General features: G+C 35.4%; 3 protein-coding genes across 3 annotated transcripts; all 3 read left to right on the top strand.

Annotated features, from left to right (window-relative positions):
• Positions 1–3,849: 3,849 nt before the first annotated feature.
• Positions 3,850–6,026, top strand: LOC111918965 (alcohol dehydrogenase 2). The gene is made up of 9 exons (XM_042896161.2): positions 3,850–4,105; positions 4,179–4,315; positions 4,396–4,442; positions 4,532–4,857; positions 4,948–5,030; positions 5,115–5,190; positions 5,280–5,437; positions 5,518–5,679; positions 5,768–6,026. The coding sequence occupies exons 1-9, from the start codon at positions 4,069–4,071 to the stop codon at positions 5,882–5,884; spliced, it is 1,143 nt and encodes a 380-aa protein (XP_042752095.2). The 5' UTR covers positions 3,850–4,068; the 3' UTR covers positions 5,885–6,026.
• A 3,663-nt stretch (positions 6,027–9,689) lies between these two features.
• On the top strand, positions 9,690–11,864 carry LOC128126736 (alcohol dehydrogenase 2). The gene is made up of 9 exons (XM_052764784.1): positions 9,690–9,903; positions 9,991–10,127; positions 10,213–10,259; positions 10,339–10,664; positions 10,754–10,836; positions 10,919–10,994; positions 11,083–11,240; positions 11,322–11,483; positions 11,572–11,864. Exons 1-9 carry the CDS (start codon positions 9,867–9,869, stop codon positions 11,686–11,688), a joined length of 1,143 nt encoding a protein of 380 aa, XP_052620744.1. The 5' UTR covers positions 9,690–9,866; the 3' UTR covers positions 11,689–11,864.
• Positions 11,865–15,413: 3,549 nt separating this feature from the next.
• Positions 15,414–19,642, top strand: LOC128126923 (uncharacterized). The gene is made up of 8 exons (XM_052765108.1): positions 15,414–15,584; positions 15,843–15,945; positions 17,368–17,463; positions 17,547–17,599; positions 17,710–17,949; positions 18,026–19,064; positions 19,200–19,404; positions 19,483–19,642. Exons 1-8 carry the CDS (start codon positions 15,414–15,416, stop codon positions 19,640–19,642), a joined length of 2,067 nt encoding a protein of 688 aa, XP_052621068.1.
• Positions 19,643–20,146: the final 504 nt, after the last annotated feature.

The raw sequence follows: 20,146 nt of genomic DNA, 5'->3' as shown, positions 1-20,146 counted from the left end.
GGAATCGGTGAACATAAATAAATGAATTTGTGTATGCAATTGTCTATGTTTTTAAGGTGTAATTTATCTAAACCAAAGTACATGAAGAGATTTGCTTTCCTGTTAGTTTATCGAGAGTTGTTAATTTCTAGTTTGAGATTTATTAAACCATTTTCTTTATTATTTTCGTGTGACCTGTAGCCTATAATCAAATATATTAAATTAATTCACCACTGTTCCCTGTGATCGACACCCGACTTACCTAAGCTATACTGTAATCTGACTAGGTACACTGCCTATAAGTGCATAGATAGTCTAAGTTTGTTAGGTTATAAATATTAAAATTAGTGGGTACTTTTGTGCACATCAAGGGTTTTCATGCAATATAGGTCCATAAAGGCAGTAGATCCAAGCTCCTGGAGCTCAATCCCACCTAGATCTAGAGGTTACTCAGCTTATTACGAATCCTTAAACATACACAAGCTTGGAAATGGCTCAAGAAGGACTTAAATGGAGTTATAAGGAACAATAAGCACGAAATCAGAGGGGAAAATCAAGTTTTACCTCAAGGAAAACCTGAGATTGCTCAAAGATGGCTGACCTCCTCTTCCTATTCTTGATCCACTCTTCTCCCTTCTCCAAAACTTCAAAACACACTAAGAATGCTTCAAAATCTCAGGGAATAAAGCTTTGAACGAGGGTTAGGGCTCTGAGGGTGAATGGGGGCTGGCTTGGGGCGAAATGAGGGCTTAAATAGGGTGCACACCCCTGAAACTTAGGGTTTCCTCAAACAGCGGTGACTCGCCGAGTCCAGGATATGGACTCGCCGAGTCGCCAACTTAAACGTGTCCCGGGTCCCGTCTCTACTCGGCGAGTCGGACCTACAACTCGCCGATTCCAAGGCTTAAAATGAAAAAGAGCTCAAATGAAATTTACGTACCAGGAACCAGGTGCTACATGTCAGCTTCACTTAAGAGAAAACATGTATGTAGTAGATGGACATTGTGCTAAAACTGAAACAAAAGCCTTATTTGAATTCACACATCTATTGTACCCAATATCAAGGTTATTGAAACTTGGCTCCAATATAATTGTCTAAGTTACGAAACCTCTAGTCTAATAGCAAGTAAGAAGCAACAACACCTGTAAAATATTAAAAAGGAAATTAAAAAACAAAATTGTTTATTACATCATCAACAAGATTTTATAGTAAATCTGATTATTTGTTGTTTTATTATTTCTTAAAACACAACCACTTTCTGATTGACAAACAATCATATAAACTTTTCTATTTTTTCTTTAATTGGTAACTTTCTAGCTTTACCCTTGGTAACCACTTGACCAACTGATACAAATCCATGTCATTTTTCATATTTATTAAAAGCATCTAGGTAAAAGAACTACAGAAACATACAAATGACTTATTAATAGAAATACTAAATGAACTGATAATGGAGTGAATATGCTACCTTCTCGACCCAAAACTTTTTGACACCTGATCTGCCCATCAAAATATAGAGTCTACACCAACACCCTACGATATGAATTTTCCTCATTTTTAAATAAACCAAGTGTTACATGCCCTGTAAGTTTCAAGATTAAATAAATTGATGTAACCTGTACAAGGGTGTAAACGTGCAACTGTGCAAGTTATAAACATTGTACCCAAGCTACTAAATCGGTTTTCACCCTACAAAAACATTAATCCATACAAAATCATTCAAACCTAATAGCCACAAAAAAAAAATATAACAAAGATGCATACCTTACATAAAGATCCATCATATAGATTATTTGCAAAAAGAGATTTACTTTCAGCTTTAAACCAATTTTATAAGCTTATCTTTATAAAAGAAAATGTAAGGCGAAAGTTGTTAATGATAAAGAATGAACACTTAAGTTGATTAACAAAACATAAAATATAAAAGAACAAAAATTCATCAAACCTTTTATCCCTCAAATTCCCTGATTGTTCCCCAACTTATAGTTTGATGTTTATAACCCACTGATAAAAAGAACTATCATTCAAACAATTCATAGAACAATTGTAACTCATCATAAGAGTCATAATCCAATTGTTTTAGTTCTACAAAATAATCAGAAGCCCATAAAAAAGGTGAATAGCATCAAAAACCCACCTCAAATCCAACGAAAAAAAAAGTAAAAATCCATTTACTAAGTTGTTGACAGAAGTAAAAACAGATGTATATAATACTCAAATGAAAAGTAAAAAACAGAGGAATATCATTCATGAGAAGAATACGAATAGGAACATTTAAACACTGTTGGTTTTCCTAATCTCTGTCTCTTGTCTGCTAACAACAAAAATATTCACTTTCAACATCTTCTCACATACCATACTGATTCATGCCACTTCTAAAAAAAAATTATTGATTGTCAAAAGACGACAATAAAGCATCTTACCATAAAAAAATCCAAATTTGTAGATGGGAAATCAAAAACCAAAAGCTTGAACATGGGAATCAATGAAAACATACGTTAGAGCTCAACGTCTCCTTCACCGTCTCTTGTTGTTGTGCTTATTCTTCTAAAGCCCTAATTTAAAAAAAAATGAAGATAAAGATGCCCGATGCATGTTTAGTGAGAGAGGATGAAAGAATTGATTAAAGAGGAAGAAAATAAGATGTACGGTTTAAGAAGGTGTGATGTAAAGCCCTAATTCAAAGACACAACCATGGGAAACAAACTATCCAAATTGAAAACTGTAAACATGTTTTGATTATTGGAACAATATTGCAATTCATCCCATGAAATCTTGAACAATTGATAATATGTAAACAACTCTTTGGTTAAAATTGCAACTTCAAAACATCTCATCAACAAAATGACAAGAGTTTCAAAATAGAATCAATCACAATCGAAGTCGTACGTAATTACAAAAGGGGGTTTCAAACAAAAAATACGATTTGGACAGTCTGATCACACAACCAACTAAAGAAGATTTGCATGATGTTTTCGCAGATAATTCCTAAATCAAACACATACATATTAAGATTTGAAAAGCAATTGGCTGATCTAACTATATATGTTGAGGCAATTTTTTACCCCGCCGTACAGATTTTCTTCTGCTGCTCGATACCTATATCCCCCTTTGTTTTACCATAGATACCTGCGTAGAGACTTCAATCGCTTTCTCTATCTGCTCTTCATTCCAAGATGGTTTAAAACACCTAAAATATATGAAGTCAAGAAGATGGTCTACATAATCGAATCAAATTTGGAGTTCCTGATTTTTTGTTGATGTGATAAATTATTGCTGATTTCATGTGTCTTTCCTATCAAACTAAAATTAATCGAAAGAAGAATTCAAATTTCTCCGCTAAATCAAGAAAGTAGATTATGGAATTACCTTATTTCAATATGCTAAAATGAATGAATAGATTATATCCACAATTGCAAGGGCAAAACTAAAAATTCACATTGATGTTTAGAGAGGGAAAATTCAATGTGAGAGTGCTTAACAATTGCCACGTGGCATAAATTTATTTATTTATTAGATTAGAGAATTTATCAGAGTTAGTTTAATTAATATCTCCAAAATAATTATTTTTGATTTGTTTAATACATGATTATTTTTTTAATTAAAACGTAGTTTCCGAAAATAATAATGAGCCACTAAGGTGATGTCGACCATTCACAAATAGGGAAATATCTAAATCAAAATTAAAATGTTAAACAAACAACAGAATCCTCCATATCGAATCGTTGTTATTGCCTTATTGGTCGGATTTAAAGTTGTTTTTGGATGTTAAAGAAACCACCAATCAATAGCGGCTGCTCTACAGTTTCCTGTTTTCGTTAAACTGTGGGTTTAATTAGTCAACAACTTGATCAAACCAAACCCAGCAAAGCAAAAACCTTGTGGCAGGTTTCTAGTTCTGGTTTAGCCTTTTTTTAACTAGATTCTATAAACTCAAATCAAACCTTCTCGATCGTTAGATCAATATACTCTCCCCATCCTATAAATACCCAATTCTTCATTACTCCTATATATCAAGCAATTAACAAACCCAATTGAAGTCGTTTTCATATTCTCTGTTTCAACGATCAAGTAACTAGAAGATAAAAATGCCAAGCACTACTAACCAGGTGATTCGATGCAAAGGTAAGCATTTCATTCATTCTTTTGTGATTTTCCTTACAAGAAGAATTGCTGATGATGAATGTAAATGTGACAGCGGCGGTGGCATGGGAAGCCGGAAAGCCACTGGTGATTGAAGAAGTGGAGGTGGCGCCACCCCAGAAAATGGAAGTTCGAATCAAAATCCTCTTCACCTCCCTGTGCCACACCGATGTTTACTTCTGGGAAGCCAAGGTAATGAATCCACTAGCCCTTTTACTTAAATCTCCGAAAAAACTCAAATCCTGAATTTTGGTTTTCGATGAACTTTTCAGGGTCAGAATCCCGTGTTTCCTCGAATTTTAGGACATGAAGCTGGAGGGTATGTTTGATTCTAGTATAAAACCAAAAACGGTTTCTCTTAATCTTTGATTCCGATAATAATCTAATCAATTTAAGTGACGTAAACAGGGTTGTGGAGAGTGTTGGGGAAGGTGTGACTGATCTTCAGCCCGGAGATCATGTCCTCCCTGTTTTCACCGGAGAATGCAAAGAGTGCGCCCACTGTAAATCAGAAGAGAGCAACATGTGCGACCTTTTGAGAATCAACACCGATAGAGGAGTCATGATTAACGATCAAAAATCTCGATTTTCCATCAACGGAAAACCAATTTTCCATTTCGTCGGAACTTCAACTTTCAGTGAATACACCGTCGTTCATGTTGGCTGTCTCGCCAAAATCAACCCTCTTGCTCCTCTTGACAAAGTCTGTGTCCTCAGTTGTGGGATCTCCACAGGTACATAAACAAAATCGTAATCAAGATTCTCCGATTACAATTGCATTTTAGTGTTTTTCTTGACCTAATCAATATTCATGTTTTCTTCAGGTCTTGGTGCTACTCTGAACGTTGCAAAGCCTAAAAAAGGCTCATCTGTCGCCATTTTTGGATTGGGAGCTGTGGGGCTTGCTGTGAGTTTTATGGACCTTCTAACTTTCTCAAAAAAGGCTCATTCAATGCCAAAAAAAAGCTAATGATTCTCGTTTTGTGATCAGGCTGCTGAAGGTGCAAGAATTGCAGGGGCTTCAAGGATAATTGGCGTTGATCTCAACGCCAACAGATTTGAGCTTGGTAAGATTTTGCTGCATGAAATTGTAAATAAAAACTAGACATATGATATGATTGATGAATCTGATGTAAATTTTTTTTGGCTTCAACAGCAAAGAAATTTGGAGTGACTGAGTTTGTGAACCCTAAAGACTACAAAAAACCAGTACAAGAAGTGATTGCAGAGATGACAAATGGAGGAGTTGACAGGAGTGTTGAATGCACTGGTCATATTGATGCTATGATATCTGCTTTCGAATGTGTTCATGATGTATGAATTTAATCAATTCATCTCACTCATATAATGATTCATGTTTAATTTCACAATAACAAATATTGAAAATTTTACAGGGTTGGGGTGTTGCTGTTCTTGTGGGTGTTCCACATAAAGATGCTGTTTTCAAGACAAGTCCATTGAATCTGTTGAACGAAAGGACTCTGAAGGGAACTTTTTTTGGAAACTATAAACCTCGATCAGATATTCCTTCTGTGGTTGAAAAGTATATGAATAAGGTAACAACCCTTTTTATAGCTCCAAAGTTGAATTATAAATGAATAAAATGGCATGGAAGCATGATGAACTTGAGTTGATTTTGTGCAGGAACTTGAGTTGGAGAAGTTCATTACACATGAATTGCCATTTTCTGAGATCAATAAGGCTTTTGATTTGATGCTTAAAGGTGAAGGTCTCCGATGCATAATTCGGATGGGTGAATAAATGGAGTGGAAAGATTTTTAAAATGTTGTATAACTATAGTTCAAGTTTCATAACCTATCAAGTGTCTTCTTTGATCTTCATTATGTATGAGAGTTTTTGTGTTGAAATCCTGAGTTTATATATTCCAATAGTTATTAGTTCACTTCTCTTGGTAAATTTTAATGTTTTTGCATCATACATTGTAGTAGAAAGATTATTTTTGTCAAAGTTTAATCCTCTGTTTAATTTTTTATTGTCACCTTAAACTCGATATATACCACACTTTCGAACACTAATTGTATACCTACAAGTGTTTTTGTATAAAATTTATATTGCTATAATTGCTTTCCAATTATCTTTAATGCAACATCTTCAGTTTCATAAAGATAGTACCTATAATTTTATTTTATTTTTTATGTATAAGCGTCTATTACCACAAAAATATTCAACCATCAAACCAACAAGAATATTTACTAAACATTTTACTTTAATTGTTATTAATTACGATAACAATATATTTACATAATATGTAACTATTTAAATATAATATCAATGCATTTTGTATTTCTCTACCTCTAATAACAACATATGTATATTCTTTTACATGTAATAACAAGGTGCTTTCTTTGGTTTTGCTTTCAACCGGGTTGAGATACTTTTTTAGAAGAAAACTAAGAGGGGATAAAGGTTGAGCAATGGTCTAATTTCAGACTTGATGTCCTCGGTTTTGCTTTCTTCGTCTGCAGATAGGTGGAGTTGGTCGCTCAATGGTTCCAACTCTTTCTCTGTGAGCTCTGTTAATCGATAAAAAATCTTTTTATTGTCTCGCATACAGTGACTAGATGGTGCCGCCTTATGCATATTAAAGTTAATGTTTTTGTTTGTCATCTTTTTTGAACAAATTACATTCTCGGTATAACTTATCTCAAAGAGGGATTGACATTAATTCTATTTTATGCCCTATTTGCGAGAAGGAAGTTGAGACTAATATACACTTGTTCTTCGAATGTGATTTAGCTAGAGACTTATTGAATCTTGTTTGCATATGATGGAATGTTCAGACGCCTACTTTGTTTTTTTTTCCAAGATTGGTTTGCCTGAATTGTCGCTTTGCGTTTGTCTTCAATTTGTCAAGATTTTCTAGAGGCAGTTTGTTTTACTCTTTGGTGGTCGATTTGGTGTTTTAGAACTGCTTTACTTTTTGGTAAAGTCAAGCCTAGAAAATGTTTATTGTTTGATAAGCTAATGACTCAAAATTTCATTTGGGCTAGTAGTAGGTGTCGTAAAACTACTTGTCAATTGGGTTGTCTCGTTGCAGGATCCAATTTTGTCTATTACTTCCATGTAACTATTTTTCTTTCTAGCGTCTTGCTAGTTTTACTTAATAAAGTTGTTGTTCTAAAAAAATAATAAGGTGCTTAACTTTCTAATAATAATATGAGATCCAGTAGCACAACCATAAAAGTCCAAGGTGTAGCACATTGAAAATTGTACACTACATTGGAAAAAAATTAAAACCGAAAAATTGAAGGAGTACCACCTGCTACCCCTAAAACCCCTAGTTGCGCCCCTGATGTAATCTAACACTTGTAAATATTTTACAATTTTAAAATTATAGCGTTACTACAATAAGAAATAAGAGAAATAATGTTATTTATAAAAACATATAATACTAAATTAGTATGACTTAAAAGTAAAATATAGAAAAAATTATATAAATGGTCTTGTTGGTTTACAAAAGGTTCCAGTCCTTATGAGAATTTTGATACGAAGTGATCTTTAAGAATAGAAAATCTGTTTCTTATGACTAATACGGTTAAAAATATCAATTAATATTTATTAAATGATTAATATACATTTCTTTTTTTATAAAACGTTTTTTAATTAAACAAAAAAACCCAAACATTTCTTTTTTCATAAAACGTTTTTTAATTAAAGAAAAAAAACCCAAACCGCATCCCTTTTATTTTCATCACCCACAATGGTTCATCTCTCTGCCCTTACTCCTCCGAAACCAAAACCACAACCGCCTCCCACTGACAATCCTTCGGCCTCCAACCCACATCCACTGACTCCCATTTACAGTGTCACTAATCACCACCACACACCAATCTCACCATCTATCTATGAATCCCATTTACAATGCTCTTTGTAAGTAGTAACTATCTCCAATAAAATCTTCAACCTACAAAAAAAAAACCTTAATCTAACCATTTACATTTACAATGCTAGTAGTTCATGTACATCAAAAAGATAGATCACCATTGGAAGCACCATCATACAAATAGTTTTTAGTTGCTATGGCTTCAAAACCAAAATAACACCTAATAAAACTTAAGAATCAACACTCAACAACCAAAAAAAAAACCAAAAGTTAAGCATTAGAAGATCAACAAAGCTAATAATAGTCAATAGTTCATGTACATCAAAAAGATAGAGCGCCGCCGTACAAATAGCTTTGAGATGTCATGGCTTCAAAACCAAAATAATACCTAATAGAACTTAAGAATCAACACTCAATCAACTATAAATTTTTGTTGGATTTTAAATTAGATACCAGGTCTAACTTTCTTTGGTGATGACAATCTCAGTGACATGGGAGGTATATGAGCATCTGTTGCTCACACTCATCATAACACTCCACATATAAGTTCAGTGAACCAAAACCAATCTTATTCACATTTGCACCCGGTATGCGTGCAAAAGAGAGCCTCTTGTTCACATTTACAAGAATAATAAGTCTTTGTAATTATAAACTCATTTTCTTTTCATGCTCCCACCCATGTGGAATGAAATAAAAGCCAATTAATTCATTTGTTAATTTCTTTCAAACACCTCATTTTAACATACAAATTTTCATTTATTTTAAATCCGTTTTGGACATGTGATATATCAAAATAAATGTATACTAGGGGAGAAGACAAACATATAATCATTTATCCATTTTGATTATATTTATAGTTTGAAATTAATGCTCAAAAATGAAAAATAACCAATTTTCCAATAGGATGTATTAGTAAAGGAGATATATGATAAAGAAAAAAAAGTTAACAAGAAATAAACGTTAGATATGTTTATATTAATAGATTTTTTTTGGAAACGGCAAATAATTTATTAATAGATAGCGATAAAAAAAGCAAAACAAGTAACACGTCCTCAAGTGTAATCAATGTTTTAAAAACTGGTTGAGCCGGGATCTTGAGACGAGAACGGTTCAATAATGACCGGTTTTATGTTAATTTTTAGATTGGATCAAACTGGACGATTTATTCAAAAACTGAGTTAAAACCGGTAAAAAACCATTTGAACTAGTTTATTAAACTTGTATAGTTGGATTTTACTTAACCCGTTGAAAAACAACATATTTCTAAAGAAATTTAACATTTTTAGAGTGTACACAACTCGAAGGCCGACACATAACACTGTCAGATGTAGGAAACTTTTTTGGTTGAATCGACGATTTAACCATGAATCGGTTACCAGGCTGATTCAACTAAAAAACCGATTTTTAAAACATTTGGTGTAATGCACAATTTCACGTGAGGACAATATCACCAAGAATTTAACGAGGTCAATTCCAAGGACAAAAATCGATACAAAACTTGAAATAACAACTAAAATTCGAAAACAACTTTAGTTTTGGACTAAGGACGCTAGAAATTAGAAATAACAGGGACCATCGCTGTAATTTACTCTTAATGTTTTTAATGTTGGAGACTCTGTGGGCCCAATCTATATATTCTTCAAAGGAAAACCACCATCAGTGGTACTTTACAGTTTCTTGTTTTCGTTAAACGGTGGGTTTAACCTGTCAACGGCTTCATCGATGGAAACCCGGCAAATCAAAACCTGGTGGTCGGTTTACAGTTTTGGTATATACACTCCCTCGACCTATAAATACACAATTCTTCAGATTTCTCCTTCATATCAAGCAATTAGCAAACTCAACTGAAGTTGTTTTCAGATTCTCTGTTTCAGCGATCAGATAACAAAAAAAGATTAAATGTCGAGCACTACTAACCAGGTGATTCGATGCAAAGGTAAGCATTTCATTCTTTCTTTTGTGATTTCCCTATCAAGAAGAAAAAGTTTGGTACGGTGCTTGATGATGAGTGTAAATGTGACAGCGGCGGTAGCATGGGAAGCCGGAAAGCCACTAGTGATTGAAGAAGTGGAGGTGGCGCCACCCCAAAAAATGGAAGTTCGAATCAAAATACTCTTCACCTCCCTGTGCCACACCGATGTTTACTTTTGGGAAGCCAAGGTAACCAATCTACTGGCCCTTTTACTTAAATCTCTGTCAAAACCTCAAATCCTGAATCTTGGTTACCTTCCGATGAACTTTTCAGGGTCAGAATCCCGTGTTTCCCCGAATTTTAGGACATGAAGCTGGAGGGTATGTTTGATTCTTGTATTAAATCGAAAAGGTTTTGTAATCGGATAAAAAATCTGATCAATTGAACTGACGTGAACAGGGTTGTGGAGAGTGTCGGGGAAGGAGTGACTGAGCTTCAGCCCGGAGATCATGTCCTCCCTGTTTTCACCGGAGAATGCAAAGAATGCGCTCACTGTAAGTCGGAAGAGAGCAACATGTGTGACCTTTTGAGAATCAACACCGACAGGGGAGTCATGATTCACGATCAAAAATCCCGATTTTCCATCAACGGAAAACCCATTTTCCATTTCGTCGGAACTTCAACTTTCAGTGAATACACCGTCGTTCATGTTGGTTGTCTCGCCAAAATCAACCCTCTTGCTCCTCTTGACAAAGTCTGTGTCCTCAGTTGTGGGATCTCCACAGGTACAAAATCAAAATCGTAATCAACATTCTCTGATTACAATTGCATTTTGGTGTTTTCCTGACCTAATCAATATTCATGTTTTCTTCAGGTCTTGGTGCTACTCTGAACGTTGCAAAGCCTAAAAAAGGCTCATCTGTCGCCATTTTTGGATTGGGAGCTGTGGGGCTTGCTGTAAGTTTTCTTAAATATCTAACTTTCTCGAAATAAAAGCTCATTCATGGCTAAACAAAGCTAATGGTTTGTTTGTGATCAGGCTGCTGAAGGTGCAAGAATTGCAGGTGCTTCAAGGATCATTGGTGTTGATCTCAATGCCAACAGATTTGAGCTTGGTAAGATTTTGCTGCATGAAATTGTAAATAAAAACTAGACATATGATATGATTGATGAATCTGATGTAAATTTTTTTGGCTTCAACAGCAAAGAAATTTGGAGTGACTGAGTTTGTGAACCCTAAAGACTACAAAAAACCAGTACAGGAAGTGATTGCAGAGATGACAAATGGAGGAGTTGACAGGAGTGTTGAATGCACTGGTCATATTGATGCTATGATATCTGCCTTCGAATGTGTTCATGATGTATGAATTCAATCAATTCGATCTCACTCATATAATGATTCATGTTTAATTTCACAATAACAAATATTGAAAATTTTACAGGGTTGGGGTGTTGCTGTTCTTGTGGGTGTTCCACATAAAGATGCTGTTTTCAAGACAAGTCCATTGAATCTGTTGAACGAAAGGACTCTGAAGGGAACTTTTTTTGGAAACTATAAACCTCGATCAGATATTCCTTCTGTGGTTGAAAAGTATATGAATAAGGTAACAACCCTTTTTATAGCTCCAAAGTTGAATTATAAATGAATAAAATGGCATGGAAGCATGATGAACTTGAGTTGATTTTGTGCAGGAACTTGAGTTGGAGAAGTTCATAACACATGAAGTGCCCTTTTCTGAGATCAATAAGGCTTTTGATTTGATGCTTAAAGGTGAAGGTCTTCGATGTATAATTCGGATGGGAGAATAAATGGAAGGGAAAGATTTTCAGAATGTTGTATTGTGGTTCATAACATATGGCGTGTCTTCATTGATCTTATTATAGATCAAACTGTTGTATATTATTAGAGTTCATAACACATCAAGTGCCTTCTTTAATCTTATTATGTATGAATGTATTGGTAATGAAATCCCAATTTCACATCAGATAGCTTATTTGTTTTAAAGTTTAATCCTCTTACCGATTCGAAACATCTCTTGACATTTCCCATGGGTTATATAGAACTTGGATGTAAACAGTTCATGATACGATAATATGCAGACCTTGAACATTTAGCATTCATGTATATCATAGATTCTGCAAAATCGAACATGCAACTCACCTTGGTTTGATGTTTTATGGTCACCTTAAGCTCCATATATATAATTATAATTAGGATTTAAATGGTTTCCCATCTAATATTTTAGTATATCATCACCTCTCTTAATGTAACATCATGAATTGGATAAGAATAGCAACTATAAATTTCGGTAAATAAATATAATTTAGAATCTAAATAAACATTCATCAAAGTGACAAAATAAACATTCATCAAAGTAACAAGTGTATCTTAAAGTCATTATATATTACACAACGAAGATTGTATAACAACCACTTAGATGTATTAGATGTTTATTTTGGACACAATAATGTCATTTTGTGTCCACCTCGAGTACTGTTCAATTGCCCACTCTTTATCTATCAAGGGTATTGTAGTAAAGTTGATTTACGAGAATGATGTTATAAGGATGATTAAAAGCAAAGGTGTTGGTTAGAAATTGTCAGGATCGCTATTCATTATCGTATTAGAAGAGTCGATAGATGATGGGAGTAATCCTAGTCTACCATTGACGAATGTTAGTTGTTGTGTTGGTATAACCAGGTAGTAATAACCAGAAGCTATGGTTGATAGTATTTGAAATACTATTGGTTAAGAATCATCGGAGGCTTAGAATAACAACTTTATGTTGTGGCGAACATTAATTTTATGTTGTGGTGCATATTAGTTTTATCATGTGACATGAGTGGATGATTCATAGTTTATTACAATCAGTCGACTCTGTGAGTTATGTACATACTGTCATGGAATAGGAGAGTAAGTTAAGGTATGTGTGTGTTAAATTTTGGAATTCGGGTATCATCAAGAGGTTGATATCCTATCGAAAATAGAAGAAATATGTGATTCTCAAAAAGGTTGTTTGATAGTTATGAAGGGTAATGATGTTGTTTCGATGACAATATTTCGTTGTTCTGGATTCTCAAAAAGGTTGTTTGATAGTTGTTGACTGAGTTTAATATTGACTAAGTTAGAACTTCTGATTGAGTCCACATCCTATTGAAACCATGTTGTTTGATTATTTCTTTGACTGACCGTGATGAATGATAAAAAATGACCATATTACCCTTATGTTGTATATTGTGTTGGATAAAATAATGAGTAAATTACTGAAATTGTCATTATGATTTAGTAAAATTACGTGTTTTATCCTTAACTGTAACGTCCCGAAAATCTAAGGTAAAATTTTCATTTTTAAAACAATAATTTATATAAAAAATTGTTCTCAAACCCATTCAAGATAAAAATAACATTTAATCAAGAGAGTAAAAATTAGCAATGTAGAATAAACTCTAAGGAATGTTGTAGCACCCGATTCCTGGTACGTATTTAATTCCAAGAAATATTGCATTTTACTCTGGGACTCAACGAGTCGGAGGCCCAACTCGTCGAGTAGACTCGACTAATGATCGAGGGTTTAAGTGGCCTACTCGGCGAGTCGGAAGACCGACTCGACGAGTAGGAGCTGTTTGGACAAAACCCTAATATTTAGGGTTTGCGCCCTATTTAAACACTTTATCTCGTCCCAAACCAGCCTCCATCAACCTCCCAACTTAGAGAAACCCTAGATTGAAACCCTAAACCCTTTTTGAGTGATTTTGAGCTCTTTGTGCCTTCTTGTGCAAGTTAGAAGGTTGAAGAGAAGAAGAAGGAGCTTGGGATTTCAGAGGAAGCAAGGAGAACCAGAGGTTTTGCTTCATTTCCTGTTTATTAGAGGTAAAAAGTCCAGACCTTACTTCTTCTTTCATTAGATACTCTTTTGGGAGTAACTTAGGGTTTTGGAAGCCATTTTAGAGCCATGCTTGGATGCAAATGCGATTTTGGGATAAAGACTTTAGATCTGGAACCATTGAGGGTTCCCATGGCATAAAGGTGCCAACTTTATGGCCATGGGAGACCCATGCATCATATAAACCCCCTTTTTATGGCTTTCTGAGCCAAAGGCCCCATGCATGTACATCATGTTTGAAGCTTTACTTACGAAAGGAGCCCTAGGAGGTCGGATCTATGATTGGGATGCATTAAGTCCCACTGAAAGCGATTGTACAGTTTTGGACAAAGAGGGACTCGACGAGTCACATGGGTGACTCGGTGAGTCGGGACGCTTTTTCCCCAAAAAAGCCTTTTGGAAATGGTTTTGGTTGAGTGGAAGGAACACTCAGCCTGCTAGGGGTTTGTCTTGGACCTGGAAATCATAAGAATCGACAAGTGGATGAACGGACTCGGTGAGTCCAAGGCAATCTCCCAACTTATGAGGACAGACTTAACGAGTTCAATGGGAACTCGGCGAGTCATAAACTGAACATCTTCGTATAGATGAAGATGAACTCGGCGATTTCAAGAACGAACTTGGCGAGTCGGTTGAAGATTGCCCGATGTGTTGTTGAAGGCGAACTCATCAAGATCTTGCTAGACTCAATGAGTAGGGATGTGATTGTGACACTTTGGTGGATATGGGGACTCGACAAGTTGGCGGGTCAACTCGGCGAGTCGAGTCAACCAGATGTTGACTTTGACCAAAAGTTGACTTTAACCATGGGTATGACTTTGATATTGACTGAGATTGGGTTGACCCTTGTAAGGGTTACGAGTATGCATTAGTAATCAGAAAAGGTCGTTATGTAGGATTTGAGGAGTAGAGATGAGTTGATTCTCGTGCCGAGGACTGTGAAGATACTACACGACATCGAGGTGAGTTACCTTCCAATAGAAGTGGGTCTATGGCACCAAGGCCGACCCACTAGTAGTTGATTACAGTTGAGATGATTGTCTTTGTGATAATTGTCTGGTTTGCTATTACTTGATGTGTTCTATGTGCCAGTATTATATGTTCTATGTGATAGTGGGATTAGGAGGGGAATAGTCCCCCAATCGGTTGTTAGGACCGAAGGGTAGGTCGAACACCCCAGATTTTTCTGACAGCATGTTATGATATGTTATTATATGATAGTAGCAGGGGTGAAAATAGTCCCTGTGACCGGGTGAGATAGACCGGAGGGTAGGCAGGCACCCCAGAATGGCCTGACATGGGTAGTCAGCACCCCAGAATGGCTTGACACGGATAGTCAGCACCCCATAATGGTTTGACATGGGTAGGTCGGGCACCCCAGAATAGCCTGGCAGAATGTATGATTGTATGGTATGTGGTATGATGGGGGAACCCACTAAGCTTTGTACTTACAGTTTTAGTTTTGGTTTTAGGTACCTCTTCATCCAAGGGGAAGGAGCCGGCAGCGTAGCAGCGCATCACACACACATGACTTCCGCATTTAGGCCCTGTTTGATTTGGATCTGATTGGGTCAGGTCAGATATTTTTGTCTGACTCGGTCAGCTTGATGTGTTTGATATGCCTCAGTTTTGCATCTGACTGGGTCAACAATGTCTGATTCGGTCATCACAAAAATACTTGCTGACTCAGAAAGTGTGAAATCGATTCCACAATTGCCCTTGAACCAGCACCACCCTCACATCCTCCTTCCTCATAGCAATCAATTAATCCCTAGAAAGGGAAAAAGAAACACGAACATAAGCAGCAAACGAGGTGGTCCGGTGGAGGATTAGCAAAAAGAAACACGAAAGGGCCAATGAGGAAGCAAGGGTGGAGCAGATTGGGACCTGTGATGGCAGATCTATCGAGGGGGCTGCTCCGGTAGCTCCTCTTGCTTCTTTTTTCCTGACCCAACAAAACGCGTTGAGGCTGTTGCCTCTTTGATCTCGTTGGAAAAAGAGAGGTTGTTGCCTCTTTGGAAAAACAAAACAACCACCACCATGGAAATGGGTGTGGTTTCTCTTTTATCTCTTTGACAGGAGGAAGAAAAAGAAAAAGAAAGAGATAAGAAAGAAGAAGCAAAAGGTGTACACGTTTTTTTGGATAGCAATAAGGAAAAAAGAAAGAAAAAAGAAACAAGAGGTTTATAAAGCATCATTATTAATATTATTAACATTATTATTATTATTATTATTATTATTATTATTATTATTATTATTATTGTATAAAGCATAAGGATAAAATGGTCATTTTGCATCAGTCAGCACATTCATTCAGATGGATAATCAAACAACATTGTTTCTTACTCGGTCAAAATTTATTACTCAGACAGACATTTCTCAGTCAGCACTTTCTCAGTCATAAACTATCAAACGACCCCTTAGTTTCTAGGATTGTACTCTGATTCTTATTACTATTGATGGCATGGTTTTGAGACACGTTGTTACGGTTTTATAAATTGATATGACATTGGCAATGTTTTTGGTAAACTATATTATAAGTTACTTATTTAAAAATGAAATTTTTGGCCTAAAAAATTGGGACGTTACAAATGTTGTGCAGTCAGGTTGGACCCTCCCCTTTCGAACCGGAAGTACCTGAAACCATAAACATAAATCGTAAGCACAAAGCTTAATTAGTTCCCTAAAATACCACATACCATACCTATCATTGGGTCTGGCCTGTACATTGGGCCCAACCGATAATAATGGGCCTAGCCCGTCCTACTCATTGGGCCCAACCCAACATACAAGTAGGACTAACCCGTTATACAATGGGCCTAACCTATCCTAGAATAATTGGCCCAACCCTACATGCATGCCCTTGGGACTAGCCTATCATACAAATGCAAGAGTAACAAAGACTGATACCGAGTTCCTCACACCGAACACATCCAAATTACCAATGTTTTAAAACCCGGGTCCACCCGGCCAGTTCAACCGGTTGGACCGTGACCCGGGATAAAAGGCGGGTCAAATTAGAACGAGATAAAACCGACTGCAAAGGACTGAAGGAGCGACATCAGCAGTGAGCCCAACGACTTTCGTTCTTCTCCAGGTGAGTTTTCATGTTTCCTTTTTTTCTTGCAAAACAGCAACCGATGTAGTGATGTTCCTGTTCCTTCTCCACTAAAACCCCAATTCCCCCTCTATTACTAATCCACTTACTCCAATCCGTCGAATCATCCAATTTTGATTAGTTGTTGTTATGAAATCAGTTTTCTTTTGACTGTGAAATCAGGTGATAGATTTGTTTTCTTTTCTTCTCTAATTTTCTTTTCTTCTCCAATTGACTGTGAAATCAGGTTCTTTTCTTCTATCGGTTCTGATTAGCTTTTCTTATGAAACCTGCTTTCTTTTGAAATAGGTGATAGATTTGGTTAGTTTACAGTTCATTTATTGTTAATTGATCATTGTTTCAAGGTTTTGATTGTGACATATTTGGTTAGTTTAGAGTTCATTTATTATTAATTGATCATTGTTTCAAGGTTTTGATTGTGTAGATTATGTAATTAGGATACAATTTACATATGTTTATTGATTATAACATTACTTTTCAATGTAGTTAAATATGGAATCAAGGGAAGAAGAACCATTGCAAGCACAATCTCAAGCTTAATACCATTCTTCGGTTCAATTGAATATACGAACAAAGACAGATGTAGCATGGGAACATGTTACTCAAGTCGTTGATGAGAAAGAGAAAAAGGTATGGATATGTAATTTTTTTTTAAAAAGGTATAGGTAGTGGTGGAATAAAGAGGGTTAAGAAACATCTTGCTGGTATTAAAGGTGAGGTAGTAGCATGCCTAAGAGTTAGTCCAGAAGTGCGGTTTACTATGCAAGGGAAATTGAAAGAGACTGCCCAAAAGGAAAAAAAAAACATACCACTAGTGTTACTATCTAGGACGATGATGAAGAGATGGAGGAAGCAGAAATGTCAAATATGAAAAAGGGGAAAAGGAAATCTACTTCAAACTTGCATCCATTTTTTACGAAAGGTATATATGATCCTTCCCAACCCACTATCAAATCTGTAATGCAAAGTAAGGCAAAAATACATGATGTGGATTTAGCTATTGCTATGTGGTTTTATGATGCATGTATACCTATGAATGCTTGCAACTCTCGTTTTTTTCAACTTATGGTAGATAAAATAAAAAGTATTGGTTATGGGTACAAAGCACCTAATTATCATGCTCTGAGGGTTAATTTATTGATAGATGCAAAAAAAGTCAGTTTCATTGATAATTGATTCGTTAAGAAGTCAATGGGTTGATACTAGTTGCACAATTATGAGTGATGGGTGGAGGGATATTTCACAACGACATTTGATTAATTTCTTGGTTTATTGTCCGAAAGGGATATCATTTCTTAAATCTGTTGATGCATCTGATATAGAGATAAATGCTACAAATTTTTGTAATTTGTTTGTTGAGATTGTTGAAATGGTAGGAGAAAAAAATGTGGTGCAAATGGTAACTGATAATGTTGCTAATTACAAGCTTGCTGGTACTAAGTTATGTGAAAGATATCCTTCTATTACTTGGTCTCCAGGTGCATCGCATTGTCTTAATCTTGTATTAAAGGATCTTTCAGAATTGGATAATGTGAAAAGTTTGGTCAATCTTGCATCGAGGGTTACTATTTTTGTTTATAATCATAAGTGGCCCTTGAATTTGTTAAGAAAAAGACCCGGTTGGAAAGAAATTATCTGTCCAGGTGCTACTCAGTTTAGTACCGTGTTCATTGCATTGCAAAGTTTGTATGACCATAAAGAAGATTTACAAGCAATGGTCATATCTAATGAGTTTAAGAAGATATTGAAAGTGGGAAATTCGGTTGAATGTAAACAAATTGTCTTGAATAAAATCTTTTGGAAGAATTGTTTGATTATAGTGAAAGTAATGAATCCTTTGTTAAATCTTTTGCGGATGTGTGATTCGGATGAAAAACTTGCAATTGGTTATGTTTACGAGGGAATGCGTCAGGCAAGAAGACGGATTAAGGAATTGTTTAAGAAGAAGAAGGAATTATATAGGCCTTACACTAAAATAATTGATAGTCGTTGGGATAGGATGTTAAGAAAAAGTATTTATTGTGGAGCTTATTGGTTGAATCCCGTTTTTCAATATGATCATGCAAATCTTTGTAAGAAGAATGAGGTGTTTCAAGGCATTCTTGAAATGGTTGAGAAGACTTTTAAAGGTGATTACATTTTAAATATTACATTGAATTTAGGCAGGTTTCGTGATGCTGAAGGTACCTTTGGTAGATCTAGTGTCGTTGCTTCTCGTAATCTTATTCGTCCATGTATGATTTAAATTTAATGTGTTATTATTATATATAAAATATTGTATTTTCTAATATTTTTTTTGCTAACTATATCTTTTGTAGATGAGTGGTGGAAGTTATTTGGCGGAGATATTCTAGTTTTGCAAAAGGTTGTTATTAGAATATTAAGTCAAACGACATCTTCTTCCAGTTGCGAACGTAATTGGAGTGTATTTGAAAGGATTCACATGAAACAGAGGAATAGATTGGAACATCAAAGGCTAAATGATCTTGTATTTGTTCATTACAAATTGCGTTTACAAAATAGGTATGGTATCTTGCTAAGATATACTATGCTCTAAAATGACCAAGTTATATTTGAGATTTTTTGTGAATGTTTTTGTAGATTGAAGGTTGATATGAGGTCTTATGATCCTGTTGACTATGAAAATATTGATAAGATAGGATTTTGGGGGGTTGAAGAAGATCAGGAAGGAGAACTTAATTATGATGATTTGGAAAATATGCTTGACGAGCAAGAGCATGAACCAGCTTCTGAATCATAAGGTGACCATGTTGATGATGAAGTTGATAGTGAATTTCAGTTACTAAGTGACTGCGAGATCGATGCTTATAATACTCCAATTTCTCAAGATCCATGGTTTGGTTTGGTCGTAACGTTTTTGGATTTGTCTACAACTATGTTTTCTTATGTTATTTATACTCTATGTGGTTGTTTGTTGTGTTTAGATTGATCTATAACATGTTATTAATACTCTATGTGGTTGTTTGTTGTGTTTAGATTGTTTTTTGTGTTTAGATTAAACTTTGTTGACATCAAATTATTGGTATTATATGTCTATGTAGTATGCAGGAAAGTAAAAATATATGAAAATAGAAAAAGACCATAAACCGGGTTGACCCGGCGGTTCAACTGGTTGACCCGTGAACCGGTCATCACATCGGGTCAACTAAAAACTCGGGTTTTAAAATATTGCAAATTACCCTTAATCAATAATTAGGATAGTTTCCCGTAATTCTAGCTCCAATTCATATCTCCTCATAACAAT

The sequence above is a fragment of the Lactuca sativa genome, chromosome 6 (assembly GCF_002870075.4).
Source record: "Lactuca sativa cultivar Salinas chromosome 6, Lsat_Salinas_v11, whole genome shotgun sequence".
Lineage (NCBI taxonomy): Eukaryota > Viridiplantae > Streptophyta > Magnoliopsida > Asterales > Asteraceae > Lactuca > Lactuca sativa.
The sequence above is the reverse complement of the archived record's forward strand: the minus strand, read 5'-3'. Positions and strand labels throughout refer to the sequence as shown.